Here is a 23,170-nt window from a genome sequence, read left to right on the forward strand (position 1 = left end):
GCATATTCAAAATTTAGGGTATGTTCTAGAAATTTTGCAAGTAGGCTTTCTCGGGATAGCTTACGTGTATCTTCAGGCATCTGCCAATTTCTTCAGCTTCTCTGTTACATTCTCCTGTGGGCCTAACAAACCTGTAACCATTCGTGCTGACTTTCTTATGAACAGTTCAATATCCCCTGCTAGTCGTATATGGGACAGGTCCCACACACTGGAGCAATATTAGAGTATGGGTCACCCCAATAGTTCGAAAAAGATCATCTTTGTGCACTGATTATATTTCCCTTTAATTCTAACAATGAATTACAGTCCGCCACCATCTTTACCTTTGACTGAGACAATGTGATGGTTCCATTTCTTACTTGTTTTTGAGTCATCAGTCTTCCGACTGGTCTGATACGACCTACCATGAAGGACATAGATGCCAAGTGCTACTCTGAAGAAGAAGTTGGCGCAGGTGAGGTTCTGCGCCAACCTCTTCATCTCCGAGTATCATTTGGCACCTACGTCGTAAATTGTTTTCTGTGTGTATTCCAATGTCTGTCTTCCTTTACAGTTTTTGCCATCTACAGATCCCTCTAACACCGTGGAAGTTACTCAGTGATGTTCTATCATCCTGTCCCTTCTCCTTGTCAGTGTTTTCCAAATATTCCTTCACCCCATCAGTCCACGTAACTTTCAACATTCATCCCTACCGCCACATCACAAATGCTTCGATTCTCTTTTGATCTGGTTTTCCTGCAGTCCATGTTTCACTACCATACATACAATGCCGTGCTCCAAGCATATATTCTCAGAAATGTCTTCTTCAAATCAAGGTCTATGTTTGATGCTTGCAGATTACTCTAGGTCAAGAATGCCATTGCTGGCCTGCTTTTTACGTCCTCCTTTCTCTGTCCGTTATGGTTCATTTAACTGTCTCGGTAGAAAAATTTCTTAACTTCATCTACTTCGCCGGCCACGGTGGGCGAGCGGTTCTAGGCGCTGCAGTCCGGAAGCGCGCGACTGCTGCGGTCGCAGGTTCGAATCCTGCCTCGGGCATGGATGTGTGTGGTGTCCTTAGTTAGGTTTAAGTAGTTCTAAATTCTAGGGAATTGATGACATAAGATGTTAAGTCCCATAGTTCTCAGAGCCATTTGAACCATCTACTTCGTTATCACCAATGTTAAGATTCTCGCTGCTCCGTTTATGCTTCATCTCATCACTTGTGTCTTTGATTTACTCTCACCCCAAATTCTACACTCATTATATTGTATATTCCATTCATCAGATCCTGTAGTAATTCACTTTCACTGAGGACGATAATATTATCAGCAAATCTTGTCACTGATATCCTTTCACCTCGTATTTCAGTCTGAATCTTGAACCTCTCTTTTATTTTCTTCGTTTCTTTTTTGATGCGTAGATTGAACAGTAGAGGCGAATGACTATATCAAAGTCTTACTCCCTTTTTAATCCTTGCACTTCGTTCTTGGTCTTCCATTCATATTCCCTCTTGGGGCTTGTACGAATATATTACCCATCTCTCCCTAGAGCTATTTTCTTCAGAACTTCGATCTTGCACCATTTTACATTGTCGAACGCTTTTCCAGGTCTACAAATCCTATGAACGCGTCTTGAGTTTTATTCAGTCCTGCTTCCATTTCGTATCCTTACAATGGGTTAAATGGTTCAAAGGGCTCTGAGCACTATGGGACTTAACATCTTAGGTCATCTGTCCCCTAGAACTTAGAACTACTTAAACCTAACTAAGGACATCACACACATCCACGCCCGAGGCAGGTTTCGAACCTGCGACCGTAGCAGTCCCGCGGTATCGACTGCAGCGCCTAGAACTGCACGGCCACCGCGGCCGGCCTACAATGGGTTACACCGAGGTATTTGTGTGAGTTGACCGATTGAAAATGAGAGTTATTGATGTTGTAGTCATAGGATACTATGTTCTTTCGTTTTGTGAACTGCACAATTTTAGGTTTTCGAACATCTAAAGCAAGCTGCAAAAACATACGAAATTCTGTTTGAGTCTACGTACAAAAATGCATTGTTAGAAAAACAAACTAAACCATGAAGGGACAAAATATCAGTAAGGAACAACGTAGAATCTCTACGGCTAATCTGGATTAAACTGCGCCATCATCTTCAGCAACAACCAGGGCACAATCCAAGGAGGGATCTACACCCACATGGATATTCTGCAAATCACATCTAAGTGCCTGGCATTGGGTTTATCGAATCACCTTCACAATTGTCTATTATTCCAACTTCATGTTTTGAACAGCCCAAGGTGTGATGCCCACCATGGACCATGGAACTTGCGTTGGTTGGGAGGCTTGCGTACCTCAAAAATACAGATAGCTGTACCGTAGGTGCAACCACAATGGAGGGGTATCTGTTGAGAGGCCAGACAAACGCGTGGTTCCTGAAAAATGGCAGCAGCCTTTTCAGTAGTTGCAGGGGCAACAGTCTGGAGGATTGACTGATCTGGCCTTGTAACACTAACCAAAGCGGCCTTGCTGTTGTGGCACTGCGAACGGCTGTAAGCAAGGGGAACAGCCGTAATTTTTCCCGAGGGCATGCAGCTTTACTGTTTGGTTAAATGATGATGGCGTCCTCTTGGGTAAAATATTCCGAGGTAAAATAGTCCCCCATTCGGATCTCCGGTCGGGGACTACTCAAGAGGACGTTGTTATCAGGAGAAAGAAAACTGGCATGCTACGGATCGGAGCGTGGAATGTCAGATCCCTTAATCGGGCAGGTAGGTTAGAAAATTTCAAAAGATAAATGGATAGGTTAAAGTTAGATATAGTGGGAATTAGTGAAGTTCGATGGCGGGAGGAACAAGACTTCTGGTCAGGTGAATACAGGGTTATAAATACAAAATCAAATAGGGGTAACGCAGGAGTAGGTTTAATAATGAATAAAAAAATAGGAGTGGGGGTAAGCTACTACAAACAGCATAGTGAACGTATTATAGTGGCCAAGATAGACACGAAGCCCATGCCTACTACAGTAGTACAAGTTTATATGCCAACTAGCTCTGCAGATGACGAAGAAATTGAAGAAATGTATGATGAGATAAAAGAAATTTTTCAGGTAGTGAAGGGAGACGAAAGCTTAATAGTCATGGGTGACTGGAATTCGAGAGTAGGAAAAGGGAGAGAAGGAAACATAGTAGGTGAATATGGATTGGAGCTAAGAAATGGAAAAGGAAGCCGTCTGGTAGAATTTTGCACAGGGCATAACTTAATCATATCTAACACTTGGTTCAAGAATCATAAAAGAAGGTTGTATACATGGAAGAAGCCTGGAGATACTGACAGGTCTCAGATAGATTATATAATGGTAAGACAGAGATTTAGGAACAAGTTTTTCAATTGTAAGACATTTCCAGTGGCAGATGTGGACTCTGACCACAATCTATCGGTTATGAACTGTAGATTAAAACTGAAGAAACTTCAAAAAGGTGGGAATTTAAGGAGATGGGACCTGGATAAACTGAAAGAACCAGAGGTTGTACAAAGTTTCAAGGAGAGCATAAGGGAACAATTGACAGGAATGGGGAAAAGTAATACAATAGAAGAAGAATGGGTAGCTTTGAGGGATGAAGTAGGGAAGGCAGCAGAGGATCAAGTAGGTACAAAGAGAGCATAAGGGAACAATTGACAGGAATGGGGAAAAGTAATACAATAGAAGAAGAATGGGTAGCTTTGAGGGATGAAGTAGGGAAGGCAGCAGAGGATCAAGTAGGTACAAAGAGAGCATAAGGGAACAATTGACAGGAATGGGGAAAAGTAATACAATAGAAGAAGAATGGGTAGCTTTGAGGGATGAAGTAAGGAAGGCAGCAGAGGATCAAGTAGGTACAAAGACGAGGGCTAGTAGAAATCCTTGGGTAACAGAAGATATACTGAATTTATTTGATTAAAGGAGAAAATACAAAAATGCAGTAAATGAAGCAGGCAAAAAGGAATACAAACGTCTCAAAAATGAGATCGACAGGAAGTGCAAAATGGCTAAGCAGGGATGGCTAGAGGACAAATGTAAGGATGTAGAGGCCCATATCACTAGGGGTAAGATAGGTATTGCCTACAGGGAAATTAAAGAGAACTTTGGAGAAGAGAGATTCATTTGTATGCGTATCAAGAGCTCAGATGGAAACCCAGTTCTAAGCAAAGAAGGGAAAGCAGAAAGGTGGAAGGAGTATGTAGAGGATCTATACAAGGGCAATGTACTTGAGGACAATATATCGGAAATGGAAGAGGATGTAGAAGAAGATGAAATAGGAGATATGATATTGCGTCAAGAGTTTGACAGAGCACTGAAAGACCTAAGTCGAAACAAGGCCCCGGGGGTAGACAACCTTCCATTAGAACTACTGGCGGCCTTGGGAGAGCCAGTCCTGACAAAACACTACCATCTGGCGAGCAAGATGTACGGGACAGGCGAAATACCCACAGACTTCAAGAAGAATATAATAATTCCAATCCCAAAGAAAGCAGGTGTTGACACATGTGAAAATTACCGAACTATCAGTTTAGTAAGTCACAGCTGCAAAATACTAACGCGAATTCTTTACAGACGAGTGGAAAAACTGGTAGAAGCCGACCTCGAGGAAGAACAGTTTGGATTCAGTAGAAATGCTGATAACACGTGAGGCAATACTGACCTTACGACTTATCTTAGAAGCTAGATTAAGGAAAGGCAAACCTACGTTTCTAGCAATTGAAGACTTAGAGAAAGCTTTTGACAATGTTATCTGGAATACTCTCTTTCAAATTCTGAAGGTGGCAGGGGTAAAATACAGGGAGCGAAAGGCTATTTACAATTTGTACAGAAACCAGATGGCAGTTATAAGAGTCGAGGGGCATGAAAGGGAAGCAGTGGTTGGGAAAGGAGTGAGACAGGGTTGTAGCCTGTCCCCGATGTTATTCAATCTGTATATTGAGCAAGCAGTAAAGGAAACAAAAGAAAAATTCGGAGTAGGTATTAAAATCCATGGAGAAGAAATAAAAACTTTGAGGTTCGCCGATAACATTGTAATTCTGCCAGAGACAGCAAAGGACTTGGAAGAGCAGTTGAATGGAATGGACAGTGTCTTGAAAGGAGGATATAAGATGAACATCAACAAAAGCAAAACGAGGATAATGGAATGTAGTGGAATTAAGTCGGGTGATGCTGAGGGTATTAGATTAGGAAATGAGACACTATTTGGGGAGCAGAATAACTGATGATGGTCGAAGTAGAGAGGATATAAAATGTAGACTGGCAATGGCAAGGAAAGCGTTTCTGAAGAAGAAAAATTTGTTAACATCGGGTATAGATTTAAGTGTGTGGAAGTCGTTTCTGAAAGTATTCGTATGGAGTGTAGCCATGTATGGAAGTGAAACATGGGCAATAAATAGTTTGGACAAGAAGAGAATAGACGCTTTCAAAATGTGGTGCTACAGAAGAATGTTGAAGATTAGATGGGTAGATCACGTAACTAATGAGGAGGTATTGAATAGGATTGGGGAGAAGAGACGTTTGTGGCACGACTAGAAGAAGGGATCGATTGGTAGGACATGTCCTGAGGCATCAAGGGATCACAAATTTAGCATTGGAGGGCAGCGTGGAGAGTAAAAATCGTAGAGGGAGACCAAGAGATGAATGCACTAAGCAGATTCAGAAGGATGTAGGTTGTAGTAGGTACTGGGAGATAAAGGAGCTTGCACACGATAGATTAGCATGGAGAGCTGCATCAAACCAGTCTCAGGACTGAAGACCACAACAACAACAACAAAAACAACAAGGTGTGATGAAGACTAAAAGGAGTCTGTCACGGAAGACTGTATTAACTGTGATAATTGCTGCCAACAGTGGCATGAAGAATGCACAGTTTATGAAGGTCATGGTGCATTTTCTTGTTATTGGTGTTAGTGCGTACTCTTACCAGATTATGCGGCTAAGAGTACGAACGAGCAGTTTCATATATATAATGACATTTAAGGTTTGGGTTAAAAGTTACTCTGATAAATGTTGTTCCTAAATAAATGAGGAATGGTTTGCTATTTGTTTATTTTAACTTTCTCATCAACTAGAAATGACCGATGAAATACTAAGTGCATAGTCCTTCCTGACTTTCCCCTGCAAAAGCAAAGTGATGAAGTCGAATAGTTTGTAGGAAGAATTTTTGTAGTTTCATGACTTTAGGTTGGCACGACTGAGATGAGCTGAGAGCGGCTGCCAAAAAAATAACTGTTTTATTTATAACCTTAATGTTGCAATTAACAATGACGTGTCCGGTTGAAGTTTCCACATTAATTGAGCAACGTTCAGCGATGCCTTTTCCCTTTCAGAAGGTGGAAAACGGCCAAAATATTTTCTCTAACGATTTTTCAGTATGGTCGAAGCTGTGCGAACGACGGAAATTTTCGATAAATACGTAGGACAGTTCAAAAACAATCGAACTTCAGTGACAAATGAAAAACGCCGTGGCCGGCCAATTGATGTGTCTCCTCCTTCGGTTAAAGCCGGCCATGACGACATTACTCCTGATGGCCGACGTGTTGCATTAGAACTGAATAGCAAAATAGCTGCAATAGGTAGTGGCACAGTTCGTAACGTTGTCAGTGACATGCTCAAGTACAGCAAAACAAGTCCAACGTGGGTCCCGCAAGAATTCAGACAACAACACAAGGAAACAAAGAGTGCTACGAATGTGAAGGTGAACCTTTTGTGAACGAGATTTTAACGTGTGATGAAACTTTCGTTCAAAATGGTGAACCCGGCTCGAATAGACAAGGCGTGAAATGGAAGCACACCAGTTCACCTGTCCGAAAGAAATTCAAAACTCGAGCATCAGCGAGGAAAGTGATGCTGGCCATCATCTGGATGCCACAGTTGTATTTTGGTGATTATTTGGAAGATCAGCGTACAGGTTGGAGCGCTGACGACTCACTCATACTGATGAGCAAAGTAAAGCCAGCGATGAGAGGAAAGGGTCGCCAATGTCAAAGAAAAGACGTGATAATATTACATAACAATGCTCGCCCGCACACAGCGCAGCTGATCCAAGAAACCACTGGAAGGAAAAAGAAACCATAATGGGCTGGGAGACTGTACGTCATCGTCCCTACAGTCCAGATTTGACTTCCGTGAATTTTCATTTTCATATTGCTGATATTATGCAGAATGGAAGCTGTCTGCAGTGTAATTAACTCATAAGAAAAACTTCGAAAGTCAACCTCATTTGTAGAGCATTTATTGCTACCTGTCTGACCCGCTCAAGGACGCATCGCGTGGAAAGGATTCAGCGACAGCGAGGAGGTTAATACAATTTCGGTTTTACTTACTTCATTCGCATGTATCGCCTATCTCTTGCCCAGCAGTATTTCGCAAACGACTGGGAAAAGCGCAAGTGGCACCCGTATATAACGAGATCAATATACATTTGCCTTCTGAATATTACACCCGTAATGGGTCCAACCTAAGGCAGTCTAAAAAATCGCAGGTGACACTCTTGTACAAGAAGAGTAAAAGAAAGGATGTGCAAAATTACAAACCAGTGTCCTTGACATCGATTTACTGCAGAATTTTTGAACGTATTCTGAATCTGATTATAATAAATTTTCTACACACCGAAAAGCTTACGTCCATAAATCAGCACGGTTTTAGAAAGCTCGTGTGAAACCCAGGTTGCCCTTTTCGCACATTATATACTGCGAACCACGAATGAAGGGTGCCAGGCAGATTGCACTCTCCTAGATTTGAGAAAAGCCTTTGACACGGTGCTCCACTGCACGCTGTTAACGAAGGGCCTCGTATGAGCATACGGAGTAGGTTCCCAGATATGTGAGTGGCACAAAGACAGATACCAGTACGTTCTCGACGGCGAGCGTTGATCAGAGACAAGGGTATCGTCAGGAGTGTAACAGACAGCTGTTATTCTCTATAGACGTAAATGATGTGACAGGCAAAGTGAACAGCAGTCTGCGGCTGTTGATGATGCTGTCGTGTACGGGACAGTGTCGCCGTTGAGTCACTGTAGGGGGATACAATTAACGCGAAGCGCGGACAACTGAGAAAGGTGCAGGAGTCAGTGAGATACTGAGCCATGCCGACGCCGATGCCTTAGTCAGCTGCGCTATGTTTGTCGGTTGAGGACCCAGGACACGAAGAGCCTCATCGAGGTGGTCCCACATATTCTCGATTCCGTTAAGCCCGGGAAGCCTGGTGGTCGGTGGACTACAGCAAACTCATCGTGGTGCTTTTAACACCACGCACGTACACTGAAAGCTGTGTCACAGATTCAGTTGTTCTGCTGGTAGATTCCGAGGGAAAACAAACTCGATGTAGGTGTGGCAATGGTTCCGACCGAAATTTCTGCTCATCCACTGTGCCTTCCAGAACGACGATATCGTGTCGGGAGTGTCACGATAACGTTTCTGAGGCCATAACGATCCTTCCTCTGTCTTCACCCTGCCGTCGACTGTTGCAGGGTGTTCACTTTCAGGTGAATCACGCCCTACAAGCCAACGTCTAACTGTCACTTGAAAAGACCGCTCGTCACCGTGCAGTGGACGCCCAGTTGCAGAACTAGCGTGGAAATTCCAGCCTTCGTCGCCGATAAACAGCAGTCAGCATAGGTGTGTGGACCAGGCGTCTGCCGTGGAGACCCATACACAGCATTTTTCACCGAGTGGTCTTTGAGGAGACACTGTCGGTAGCCCCTTGGTTCACATGCGTGGTCAGTTGCTCAACAGTAGCACGTTATTCACCTGCAGCCTTCTTAACTCCTGTCGTCTGTGGCCCGTGGGGCACCACAACGGCCACAGCGTCGGTTCTGGACAGTGCCATGCGCGGAATGCTTTAAATATGGCAACGAGCCAACATTTTACGAACTTTGCCGTTTGGAAAATGCGTCCACCGGTGGCCCGAAAGGCAATCATCACGTCCTTTTGGATGTAACATAAGTGGTCGAGTTGCCGCATTACGCATACCCTACACTGCTAGTGCTGCCACCTGCTGTCTGGGAGTGGTTACTGCACATTAACGTCGGACACAGGCGGTGATCACGTTAATGTGACTGGACTGTGTGGTTAGAACAAGGAAAGGAAAAGGAAACAGAAAGGGGAAAGGATGGTAATCGGTACCAGGAGCACCGAAAATATATACGAATTGCCTGTGCATGAACTCCGAAAGAAATAGGAGCAGCGGCAGTTTAAAAATTGTAATTAGTAGAATCACAGCTGAAGAATAAGTTTCTCGCCCAACCTGACGATGCAGATGTGGAGATTGAGAAACGAATGCATAACTGCTGGAAAAGAGTCTGCGGAGAGGAGACAGTACCTGTTTTCCGAAGGTTTAAAGAGCAGTTTCAAGGTTTGCGAGATAAAGGTTTAGATTACGTCGCAAATATGCCGAATTATGAGAAAGACTGCACTGTGTAAGGGAAGCTACTGGGATGTCCCATAACCGTGGCACTAGTTCAGGGATTCAGCTGCGCGAAGAGATTTTGAAAGTGACTCAAGTTTTTTTTTTTTGAAAATTGATAATAAATCTGTTCCCGACAAATGAATCCTGGTGATCAGTTACGGAGAAGGGGAGAAAATGTTTGAAAATAAAGCTCTTCTTATGGACGGACATTTCGGACAACTGTACACCATTGCATTTTGATACCTGAAGCACGTAAGACTAGCTTTTTTACCGGAGGAAAGTCAAAATAATTGTGAAATATTTTTTTCTGAACAGAGAAATGTCATAACTGGGTTGTCATTTAAAACTGCAGTGCTAGACTTCGAAATGGCTGCAAATTAAGCTATGAAAACAGTGTTCTCCGAGACATCTATTTCCAGTTGTAATTTTCATTTCAAGCAATGCCTCTGGAAGACATACAAGAACTGGGATTAGTGGAGAAATACAGGGATGAAGAAGTAGTTCGATTGTCTTGCCGCATGTATGCTGTAGAGCACATCTTCCACCCGACTGCCTTGATGATGCATGGATGGTAACAGCGTAGCAAATGCCCAGTGGCGAAAAGATCATGAATTCGTAGACTATATAGTCAATCAATAGATGGAAAATCCTAGTACACCATCTGAAATGTAGAATTGGTGAAGACAGACAGTCTACCGAAATTATTTCGAAATAAATTCACTCTTAACTTGGCTTCAGTTGCGTTAGGTAATACCTCGATACCTAACACAACTGTATCAAAGTTATCTGCGTTCAGAGAATTTATTTCGAAGTAATTTTGGTCAGCTTTCTACCGTCATCAATTCGATGCACAGGACCATGAATGCTGTCGAAGTTTGGCACAGCAAACGATACTCAATAAGGCGAAGGTATCTGAAACTACAATTCCTGATCAATACGCTAAAGGAGAATGCAATAAAGTCAATACCTGAAATTTAAAAAAAAATAATCCATTGGTCAGCCTCTTCAGTGAAAGAGGTAAAAGATACATATGTGTTGAAAAAGAGTTTAACGATATTTTAAGAAAACATAATGACTCGGTGGATTTCAGACGTTTAAAATTTACGACATTCCTACGAAAAGTTCGTAAAATAAGACAGGAAGTAATGTTGTAGAATGGAAAAGGTAAAAAAAATAAATATTTTTTAAAACACGGCTATGCACTATAGACAGTCTTAAGCCTAGATAAAATGTGGAGGGGCGTTCTTATTACAAAACGACAGGCAGAGCCTCCCCATTGTCACGGCTTTCTTTGCAGGCCGGAGAACCCGCAGCTAAAATGTATGTGGTCAGAAACACCGCGTTGACTCACGGGTCGCCAAGTCACACGGCCGCAGAATCCCAAGACACCCTTCAAACTGAACTTCCTGCTTCTGGAGTGTCTGCAGCGAGTATGAGGGAATCCCGAAACGTTACATCTTATTTTTGTTCTGCTCTTCGTTCCACACCTTCAAGGACCCACTTCTTTTCTGTGGTACTCGAACACTTGCACTTCTTCGATGTCATGTTCGCTACGGATTTATGTACTGTGCTTTTGCTTTATTGAGAAAACACGGTAATTTTTCGAAGTGTATAGGGGTGAAACGATTATCTTAATAACTGATAAAACAATTCCAGATATCGTGTATTACGTTCCGGCTGACATTTCATTGCAAAATGTTTACGGGGCTGTTATGACGGTCGCTTCCGTTTTTGGAATGTACCGAACACATGAGGTTTCTTCGATAAACAGAAGTTCTTACATGGGTCTTGACACCACGATCGAATTACAAAGGTTCAAATAGTGAGACTCGACTGCGTGTAACTGCATAGGCAGATTTTCGGTCCCTGCAAATAATTGTAACGCAACTAAGGACATTATAGCGACACGAACGTCAGCCGCGTAAATAAGTCGTACACTAAGTGGACATCCAGCGGACGCAGGTAAACACTTCCTGTTATACCATGCCACTGCTGCCTAGGTGTAAACACGGAGGACAGCAGGAAGTGCCCTACGACCACTAGCTGGACTCTAGAGCAGGAAACAGCCGGGGTCCTCGGTGGTCTAGTGGTAAGGGGTCTGGAACGTTCCCCAGCCGGGCCGGGGTTCTATCCCCGGCCGGCGCTGGAATTTTCAGATTTCCGAACACTAGCCTCCACCTCTGCCCTGGCATGTGGCGCATGCCGGGTACCCCCGTGGGGTCCGTGCTTCGGATCCCACGTGTAGCCCACTCCCACACTACAAACTAAACCTGATTATGCTGCTGCAAACATTTTAAATTTTAATTCACACACTTTCTTCACCAGACTTCATCTACATATATTTTAAGGTACTTAGTATATCTCACTATCAAAAGAAATTTGTAGAATTACAACTATAAAATATAAACCTTACCAAAAAAAAATAAAAGAATTTGTTTTCCATCGTGTACTGAATACTGCTGAGGTAAATACCCAAACATCTGCCATTTTCTTGTAGTTAACAGTCAATATTCGAAAAAAAAATTATCATACTGATTCATATATTACATACGGAATTTCACACATTCTCAGTGCTGAAAAAGCAGTAATTATTTCAAAGTCATAAGAAAATGCAAAATATTATATCAACAGCAACACACAAGCCAACAATGTGTTCTTTTTAGTATTATGATTGACTATGTGATAAATAAATTCTGTATAAGAAATCGTTTCGTAACAGTTGACAATACCTTTTAAAAATACATTGTTTTCATTAATTGCATTTTCAAAAACGAACAGAGGCCTTTTTTTCTCAAATTATTCTAGTGTCAAAATGAGATGTTTGATATGACACAGGTCACTAATGAGACAAACTCTTTTTTTTTTATGAAAAACGATATTTCTCGTTGTCTTATGTGAGCTGAATGCTAAATCAAAGAGATAACACTTAACATTAATAAGAGGAATTTCTTGGCGATTTTACTAACACGTCCATATATTTCATATAATATTTCGATTAATAGTTATATGACAACCTCTCTGCCTCTACTTTTTGTAAAAGAATCTTGTGGATCAGAAAAGAAATTATATAACTACCTCTACAGGTTAAGTCTAGTTGAATGAAAGAGATTGTAAAGGCCGTAGCCGAAGATGGAGAATGTTACCTTCTCTGCAAGGCGTTTGCCACCAGTAATGAGCGAAACTGTAAAGTAAGAAAAAGGGATGACAAACGTCTATTATTGCTGTACTGTTATATCACTAACGTTGCATTGCAAGAAACTTACTTACAGTTCCCCTTGCTGTTCAAAATTCTTTAACCCACAATTCCGTGCGATTATTTTGGTACCATTTAATGTAACAGTAGCCCTGACACCTCATTGCGCAGAGGAAATTGAACCTACATTTCGTATTTTTGTTAATGAGAGAGAGAGACACTGTCTGCTAGTATGGCTGTTTCTTTTGCTATTAAATTCCGAGCCACATATCCATTTTTAATGCTTAAAAGTGTGGACAAAACTTTTAGTAATACTAAATTACAAATAGGGAATGATGAATGTAACATGCTGCGTACATTAATGTCGCTGGAGATGTAGTTTGCATTTTATGTTACGAGAACAGAAATATTTTGTAACGTGTGAAATACACAATGATACGGTAACAGACAAACCGAGTAGTGATGCCATAGTCTGTTTTGTAATAATAGTGTAAAGGAAGAAGTAAATAGCAACTAGACATTTAAGTCACTCAATTTTCGCGGCCATTTTGCGGTTCATCACTTCGCTGCTAGGTGTCGCTACTAGTCCCTCACACACTCAATTATCACTTCGCTGCTAGGTGTCGCTACTAGTCCCTCACACAGTCAGTTATCACTTCGCTGCTAGGTGTCGCTACTAGTCCCTCACACAGTCAGTTATCGCTTCGCTGCTAGGTGTCACTACTAGTCCCTCATAGACTCAGTTGTCTATAGTGCAGGGCTTCTCTACCAGAGGGCTCTATCAGCACCGGCGAGGACTCACTCTGTCGGCGTTTGCTGCTTCACTCCTCAATATCTATGCTAACTGACGTGACTGCTAAATCTTCAGACTAAACGAAAAAAATAACACCAATACCAAATAAGGCAAATAGTGATAAGTGCGAATACTACCAAACCATCACTTTCATACGTCCTGGCTGAAAATACTGATCCAAAATATTTACAGAGAAATGCAACACTTTAGAGAATACGAGCTAGAGGAAAATCGATTTTGAGAGAACACACTAGCCGCTAGAGATCTGTTGAAGAAATTAGACCCATATTTATAACATCTATAGATGTAGAAAATAACTTTTGACAGTTTTGACCAGAATATACAGTTTGAATTTAAGATGCAACCAGGGATAAAATACAGTGAGCGGCATGTTATCTAGAGTTCTGCCAGAAATCAGACAGCAGTTGTGAGACTTAAAAGACATAAAGGGAAGCTGGTAGTTGATAATTGAGAAGAGTGAGTGAGTGAGTGAGTGAGTGAGTGTGAGGGGGAGGGGGAGGAGAGAGAGAGAGAGAGAGAGAGAGAGAGAGAGAGAGAGAGAGAGAGAGAGAGAGATTGGGGGGGGGGGTCTAGCCAATTCTCCCATGATATTTACTTTGCATAGAGAATGTTCCACACGTCGTGCTACACACTTATCGAGTCTGTAGACGGGACCCAGCTGATGAAGTTTTACATAGGAATCGATGTCTGGAAACGTCATCCAGCGACGCTACAGAGTATATAAGTTACAGGCGCTGCAGTCTGTAAAATATGTGTATACAGGGAGATCCAATGAAGATGTTACCAATTTTCTATGGTGATGGAGATGGATAAATGTATCAACTTGAGGTTATGTCCCTATAACGGAAAATTAGAAGAGAAGACATCTCTGTTATATGTGACAGTATGTACCGGTAGTGTTGTAGCTAAAATGTAGGGCAGGAAACTTTCAGAGGTGGTAGTATGGACCGAAGGAAGAAGACAATGACCAGTACACATGGGCTGTAAAACGCATAGATTGAGAGCTTTAAGGACTTGTTCATCTTCGCTAGCATAAAACATGTCTCCACAATTGAACAAGTGCTCATAGCTCCTCAGGTACGCATTTTGTGGCCCATGTTTACCGGACATTTTTTCTTACTTTGATCCATACTACCACCTTTGAAAGTTAGCAACAACAGTATCAGTACTTGTATTCCACCGTCAGAGGTAACATAACGATATTTCCTTTTAACTTTCGACTCATTCGTTTCCGGTACTGGGGCCCTTACCTCAAATAGATACATAATCACGGCATCACACTCTATTTACAAACATTTGTCGGAGCTGGCGCCTGTATTTTGATGCTCCGTAGCCTCGCTAGATGACACTTGCAGGCATGAGTTACTATGTAAAATTTCAAGCTCTATAAATCTATAAAGAAAGCAACATACGAAACGGACGAGAAATTCGGGAAATTAATCGAAGATAAAGAAGAAATAGAAGTTGTTTCCAAATCAAACTTTCATTTTGCTGCTGCTGATTTGAAAGTTCGTGGCATTTATTCGCTCTGAAGAGGATCGTTCAAGCGATGGTCGAAATGTCGTTATTTTAGTTGTTTCACTAGTACCCAAAATGATTTTCTTCAAGCGCTAATAGAAACCACAGAAGCTGAAATCGTTATAGGTACAGAAAGCTGGATAAAGCCTGAAATAAGTTCTGCAGAAATTTTTACGAAGTTTCAGACACTGTTCAGGAAAGGCAGATTAGGCAAAATTGGTGATGGAGTGTTTGTGTCTGTCAGTAGTGGTTTATCTTGTAGTGCAGTCGAAGTAGATACTCCGTGCGAATTGGTATGGGTGGAGGTTATACTTAACAGCCGAACTAAGTTAAAAATTGTCTCCTTCTACCGCCCCCCCCCCCCCCAGACTCCGATGATATAGTTGCTGAACAGTTCAGAGAAAATTTGAGTCTCGTAACAAATAAATACCCCACTCATACGGTTATAGTTGGTGGAGACTTCAACCATCCCGCGATATGTTGGCAAAAATACTTGTTCAAAACCGGTGGTAGGCAGAAAACATCTTCCGAGATTGTCCTAAATGCTTTCTCCGAATATTTCGAGCAGTTAGTCCACGAACCCACGCCAATTGTAAATGGTTTCGAAAACACACCTAACCTGTTAACTACAAACAATCCAGAGCTAATAGAGAGCATCATGACTGTTACAGGGATTAGTGACCACAAGGTCGTTGTAGCTAGGCTCAATACCGTTTCTTCCAAATCCACCAGAAACAAACGCAAAATAATTTTATTTAAAAAAGCGGATAAAGTGTCACTAGAAGCCTTCCTAAGAGACAATCTCCATTCCTTCCGAACTGACTATGCAAATGTAGACGAGATGTGGCTCAAATTCAAAGATATAGTAGCAACAGCAATTGTGAGATTCATACCTCATAAATTGGTAAGAGATGGAACTGATCCCCCATGGTACACAAAACATGTCTGAACGCTGTTGCAGAGGCAACGAAAAAAGCATGCGAAGTTCAGAAGAACGCGAAATCCCGAAGATTGGCTAAAATTTACAGACGCACGAAATTTTGCACGGACTTCAATGCGAGATGTCTTTAATAGGTTCCACAACGAAACATTGTCTCGAAATTTGGTAGAAAATCCGAAGAAATTCTGGTCGTTTGTAAAGTACACAAGCGGCAAGACGCAGTCAATACCTTCGCTGCGCAGTGCCGATGGTAGTGTTACAGACGACTGTGCCGCTAAAGCGGAGTTATTGAACGCAGTTTTCCGAAATTCCTTCACCAGGGAAGACGAATGGAATATTCCAGAATTTGAAACACGAACAGCTGGTAGTATGAGTTTCTTCGAAGTAGATACCTTAGGGGTTGCGAAGCAACTCAAATCGCTTGATACAGGCAAGTGGTGGTGGTGGTGGTTAGTGTTTAACGTCCCGTCGACAACGAGGTCATTAGAGACGGAGCGCAAGCTCGGGTTAGGGAAGGATTGGGAAGGAAATCGGCCGTGCCCTTTCAGAGGAACCATCCCGGCATTTGCCTGAAACGATTTAGGGAAATCACGGAAAACCTAAATCAGGATGGCTGGAGACGGGATTGAACCGTCGTCCTCCCGAATGCGAGTCCAGTGTGCTAACCACTGCGCCACCTCGCTCGGGGGATGGGTCGCACGAGTGATTTCTAAGCAATTTCTTTTGTACACTGATTGTATTTTCCTAGAATTCTACCAATAAATAGCAGCCTGCCACCGTCTTTCCCTAAGACTACGACTATGTGACGGTTCCATTTCAAATCTCCACAAATTTTTACACCCAGGTATTCGTGTGGGTTGAGCGATTGCGAATTTGACTCGCTGACACTATACTCGTGAACGAACAATTTTACATTTCGGGAACATTTGAACCGAGTTGTCATGCTTTGCACTACACTGAAATCTCATGAGGGCGTGGCTTCTTTCAGGCAGTACTTCATTACAGACAACTGCATCATTTGCGGAAAGTGTTAAGTTTCAAATAGACCGCGTAACCACCACCCCTTCTCCCCTCCAAATTGCTATCTGAAGACTGGAAGTCCCATATGTAAACCACCTTCAGAAGTTCGTTTACATTCAGAATCAGTTAATGTGTTAAAAACTTGACCTGAAGAAGCATAACCCTTTGCAGTTGAAGACGCTCTGTTTTAAGAGAAGGTAGTTTTCGAAAACGTCTCAGTGTTTATGTACTGAACTAGGTATTGTACAATGCTATAATTTTCAGGTACATTCGGCGATGTATGTGGATACTGTCTGACAAATGTGTTGCGAATAGAGTGAGAAGTAATAAAGTGAAACATCAAGCCTGATGCTGACACCTTACTGCATGAAGAGCGAACATGTAGTAGTGATAAAAGTCTTTTTTCCTTTCATCATTCTATCAGGGATGGCAGAGGGAAAAAAAGTTTCGCAAAGTTTCAATTTTTAGTGTGACGTTTGTTGTAAGTCGCCAGGTGCTGCCATTCACAAATGCCCGGTGAGTATAGTCTCGATAATTTGCGCGCCATTATTATGCTGCCTTAGACGAGTACGCAGTTTTTAACTTTTAACGCCCGACTAATTGCGTTAAACCTATGCCTTTAAATGAAGGACGGACGGAGGATTGTATTTAATGCGCCACCGATGTCGAGGTCATTAGAGACGGAGCAGGAGCTGGCACTGCGTCAAGGAAGGGTAAAAGTAGTCCGCCGTGCCCTTTCAAAGGAACCATTCCAGTATTTGCTTAGAGCGATTCAGGAAAATTACGGAAAACATATATCAGGATGGCCGGACGCGGATTTAAACCGTCGTCCTCCTGAATGCGAGTCTAGTGTACTAGTTGACAGCTCGTCGTCTAGATGCTAGCGTTGCTGCTCTGGATCATGGGATTCCGGGTTCAATTCACGGCTGGGTTGCGTTCTCCGCCCGGGAACTAGGTGTCTGTGTTGTCCTTATCATTTCATCATCATTCGTGAAGGTGGCAAAACTGGACTGTGTAAAGGTTGGGGCTTTGTGCAGGCGCTGATAACCGTGCAGTTGAGCGCCTCGTAAACCAAACATCATCATCATCATCATATTCATCATATTCATCATCATCATCGTACCATGTACTAACCACTGCGGCAGCTCGCTCGGTATACATTTAAATGAGTAGATTATGTCAGCATTTTTAGTATTTACATTGACTTCATTCTTCATAAATGAAAGCATGAACTACGAGAAGACAAAAGGAATTGGGATAACGAATGAGAAATACCTCATTGTGCTTCTGTTTGTAGATGACATGATTCAAGTGAATGAAATGACCTCCAAAGATCTATATACCACCTGAACGAAATATGCAACGAATACAACTTTAAAATTTCTAGTAATAAAACGAAAATAAGTGCACTTCGAGGAAAATATTCAGTCAGATTAAAACTAGTTTTCGATAATCCTGCTTTAGAGCAGGTCTCTTAATCCTTCACATAGGGTACGCTGTAAGATCTGATTTTTACTCATACTGAAAATAAATTACACAAATTCTAAGCTGTCTGTGGCACCATTATCCGAACATTGGGTAATAAAGTACAAAAAGAGGTTGTCCCGAAATTCTATAAAGTGGTCGCGGTTCCTGTGTTATGCTATGAAAGCGAAAACATGGTTAAAACAAAAAAAAAAAAAGACACACAGCAGAGATGAGGTTCCTTAGAAATTCGATGGGCTGCAGAACAAGGAATGATTAGGAATGAAGATACTAGAAAAAAATTAAGTATTTTCAACAGAAAATAAAGAATTCAAAAATATCGTGAAGACTGGTGAGAATGCTAAGTCCCAGACTTCCCCAAAAGATTCAGAACTACAAGCGGAATAGGAGAAATATTGAAAGGGATCGGACGTGGGAGACTATCCCGCGCGGCGACTACTGAAGCACTTATACATTGTAGAATTCTTAAGTTATACACCAAAATAATTAAGTTTTAATGTAGTTTACGTTCACTGATGTAAAAAAAAAAACATTTCTTGCTTTCTAAAGTGGGCTATGTTCTTTCTCAGGGTTCAAACTATCTCCATGCCAAATTTGATCAATATCTGTTAAAACGGAACAGACTGTGTTACAAAGAAGAAAAACAACTGAGAGAAAGAAGCGGCGCCACTATCTGCAGCACGCAGCCATCATTTTGCAGGACAATGTTCGGACACCCTTGGTTCAAGTCGTGACTGATTTGATAATTAAATGGACACCCTAGCTGCAAACAGGCGTTGATGTACTTCATTGGGGACATGTTGAAAATGTGTGCCCCGACCAGGACTCGAACCCGGGATCTCCTGCTTACGTGGCAGACGCTCTATCCATCTGAGCCACCACGGGCACAGAGGATAGTGCGTCTGCAGGGACTTATCCCTTGCACGCTCCCCGTGAGATCCACATTCCCTACATGTCCACACCACTACATTCGTAGTGCGCCTAATAGATGTTTGCCCATCATATTCATTACTCGTGGCAGATTAATCTACCAAGTCCCGTACGAGTTCGGGCATAGCGTGTGCGTTCGCACAAGAAGGTCAACGGCTGGGAAGCCATATTTTAACTATATATGACGGTAGTATCTGTTCCCGAAAGAACAATTACCGTGGATGAGCATGCAGCTTTGCTAGAAATGAAATGATAATTAAATGGCGCACTACGAATGTAGTGGTGTGGACATGTAGGGAATGTGTATGTCACGGGGAGCGTGCAAGGGATAAGTCCCTGCAGACGCACTATCCTCTGTGCCCGCGGTGGCTCAGATGGATAGAGCGTCTGCCATGTAAGCAGGAGATCCCGGGTTCGAGTCCCGGTCGGGGCACACATTTTCAACATGTCCCCAATGAAGTACATCAACGCCTGTTTGCAGCTAGGGTGTCCATTTAATTATCATTTCATTTCTAGCAAAGCTGCATGGTCATCCACGGTAACTGTTCTTTCGGGAACAGATACTACCGTCATATATCGTGACTGATTTGATCGGTATATGGGGATGGGAAGCGCCGCACCACTCACCACACTCCCCGGACTTATGCCCTCGTGAGCTCAGATTGATTCCTAACGTGAAGGACGAACTTTGGGTTATTCGGTTAGGAGCTGTTATGGAGATTCGTCGGACAATAGACCGCTCCATTCGAACTACCTATACAACTGGCGTAGCTAGGGGTATCTTGCTCTTTCGACATCACTGGCGACGGCCTATATACGAGTGCTGTTCAAAAAATATCTGACCTTTTTTAATTGTTGAAATCGACAATGCTATCAGGGCGTGCGTGCGCTCATGTTTTCAGGCATACATAGCACACATACCTGATTTTCTTCACTACTTCGGAACACTTGTAAGTGGTACACGTTGGATTAAGTAATGTGAGTAAAATGACATCGTTGCATCACATTTGGCTCCAAGCTTGGCGATTCTCAAGTTGAAACCATCGTGTGTTTGTGGACGAAGTAATGGGTACTACACGGCTAAAGGAGTGGTACAACCATTTCAAAGGTAGCCGCTAATCAATGAAGACGGAAGACAGTTAAGGTACGCCCCCAATATCCGCAAATCAGGTCGTTACTGACCCCGAAAGATCCCTGGTGAAGCAGAATAGACGAATCACAATCAGAGAAGCTGCAGTCTAATCTAAAAGCCGTAAATTCAACTAACTAACTAGGTATTACAATAACTAACAACTTAAATTCGAAGGAACACACAGAAAATTTTGTGGAGAAGGCTAACCAAAGACTGCGTTTTATTGGCAGGACACTTAGAAAACGTAACAGACCTACAAAGGAGACTGTCTATACTACGCTTGTCCGTCCTCTTTTAGAATACCGCTGGGAGATGTGGGACCCTTACAAGACAGGACTGACGGAGTAGATCGAAAAAGTTCAAAGAAAGGCAGCACGTTTTCTATTATCGCGAAATATGGGAGAGAGTGTCATACAAATGATACAGGATTTGGGCTGGGCATCATTAAAAGAAAAGCGTTTTTCGTTGCGACTGAATCTTCTCACGAAATTCCAATCACCAACTTTTTCCTCCGAATGCGAAAATATTTTGTTGACACCGACCTACGTAGGGAGGAACGATCACCACGATAAAATAAGGGAAGTCAGAGCTCGTACTGAAAGATACAGGTGATCATTCTTTCCGTGTGCTATACGAGATTGGAATAATAGAGACTTGTGAAGGTGGTTCGATGAACCATCTGCCAGGCACTTGAATGTGATTTGCAGAGTATCTATGTAGATGTAAGTATAGGTGTTCACATTTTTCCTGTATGTGCATTTTTCCTGTATGTGCATATCGCTTCCCACGAACTTTGTTACCTCAATGTCGATATCTGCACCATTTTAGAAAAATGTGAGCTTACTTATATTATCTGTAATGTTAATATACAACGTAAACAGTAAGGCTCCCAACACACTTCCCTGTGGCCCAAGTGGTTAGTTTTACACGTATATATGAACTCTTCATTCAAGATGAGATGCTGTGTCCTCCCTACAAAAATATTTTACTGGCTGTACTTTATACGATACAGGCAAACGGTCAACTACAATTGCTGTTAACTGTGCGGTAACTTCTAGCGTATCAGAAGCGGTTTATGAAAATTGTTTCAAATGAGTATACGCACTCGTATTTCGGCAGGTGCACAGTTTTGCCTTTCAATTTTTGCACGTTTCCCAGATACTTTCTCGAAAATGTCGAGCAAAACAAATCGAAATGTTTATTACATCATGAAACAATGAAGAAGCAAATGCGGGTTTGTTCGCAAACTCGAAGCAACATCTGGTGCAAGAGTCATGGGTTTTAATAAAGTAGCTGTCGATAGGTTTTCTTTTCGTTGCTAACAAGTGTAACTGACAAACACAAACTAATGACTTCTCAAATAACTATTTGTGATGAAACGGGCGTTTCGGTTAATCCTAAAAACCAATCGAAGATCGCAGCTTGCAAGGCGAAACGTCAAGTAGGATCGTTAACATCTGCAGAAAGGGGCGAAACAGTAACCAGCCTCATTATTGCGTCAGCAAGCGGAGCTTACATGCTTCAAACTTATTTTTCCACGAAAGAAGAAGCAGAAAAAAATTTAGTTAGGACTGGCAGAAGGAAGTTGCGCTGAGGTCCACAGCACCGCATGGATGGCCACAGAATCATTCTTTGTATGGTTTCGAAAATTTGTGGAATTTTCTAAGGCATAAAAGGACTTCCTAGTTCTCCTTATATTAGATGGCCACTCAGCACATACGACATACACTGACGTTATGGTCTACGCGAGGGAGAGTTGCGTTTCGTTGCTATCTTTACAACCACATTGCTCTCACAGACTTCAGCCGCTTGATGTTTCTTTTATGAAGCTTTTAAGCCTTCGTTATAGTGATGAGCTTCGAAAATGGCTACGAAGCCATGCAGGGAAAGTCGTAACTATCTTTCAAATTTCAACGCTTTTTGGTTCAGCTTTCGTCTAAAATGCAACAATGAAAACCACTATTAAATGTTTCGAAGCTAATGGAATACGGCCCACAGACCCATCCATCCATATTCACCGATGCAGACTTCCTTCTGGCAGACACATTTGACATCGGACAAAATAGGTCGTCAGATAAAGAGGTTATCATATCTGAACAATTGGAATTGCCTCCACCTAGCACAGCAGCTAAAAAAGACGACGCCAACGGGCTGGATAATCAAGCGAACGAGGTTTCAGCGAATTGTAACAATGAACTGCCGCCTAAGAATGACAAAGTTATTGAGGCTAATTGTTCTAATCCTTCATGCTCTTGGATGACAACTGACAACACCTCCTCATTTCATATTTCACTACAAATTCTGATGCCCTTGCCAAAAGTTAACGAAAGCAAGAAAAGAGCGAAACGGAAGAGGGGGGAAGACTGTAGTTTTAACTGATTCGTCGTAAAAAAAAAAGTGTTAGAAGCCATTATTAAGGAAAAATAGAAAAAGAACTTTGCTAAAGAAGAAAGTGCAAAGAAAAACTATTTGCAAAAGAGAATAAAATTAAGAAAAAAAAGAAAGAAAGGGCCTGAAGATAAATGGAAAAAAGGACAGAATACAATACTAAGGAGAGTGATTATGAGAAAAGTTCCGACTGTGAATGTTTATATTGTGGTGGGTTTTATTCTAAATCAGTTGAAGGTTGGGTCGCTTGTTCCACGTGCAAAAAATGGACACACGATTCTCGTGCAGGAATAGATAGCGAAGATGATGAGTGTCTCCTCGTGTGTGAATTTTGTAAAC

The 23,170-nt window shown here is 42.1% G+C and overlaps 1 protein-coding gene and 1 non-coding gene across 2 annotated transcripts in view; both read left to right on the plus strand.

The window, feature by feature from the left end:
• The first annotated feature begins 405 nt into the window (after positions 1–405).
• The window catches only part of LOC126232243 (clumping factor A-like), a 58,458-nt gene continuing 35,693 nt past the window's right edge, over positions 406–23,170 (plus strand). Inside the window, exon 1 of the mRNA XM_049942534.1 lies at positions 406–454. Coding sequence (XP_049798491.1) covers positions 406–454 — 49 coding nt within the window. The remainder of the gene's footprint in view (positions 455–23,170) is intronic.
• Positions 19,670–19,744, plus strand: Trnat-ugu (transfer RNA threonine (anticodon UGU)). The gene has a single exon. It is a non-coding gene; the product is annotated as a tRNA-Thr (tRNA).

Source organism: Schistocerca nitens, unplaced genomic scaffold (assembly GCF_023898315.1).
Source record: "Schistocerca nitens isolate TAMUIC-IGC-003100 unplaced genomic scaffold, iqSchNite1.1 HiC_scaffold_468, whole genome shotgun sequence".
NCBI lineage: Eukaryota > Metazoa > Arthropoda > Insecta > Orthoptera > Acrididae > Schistocerca > Schistocerca nitens.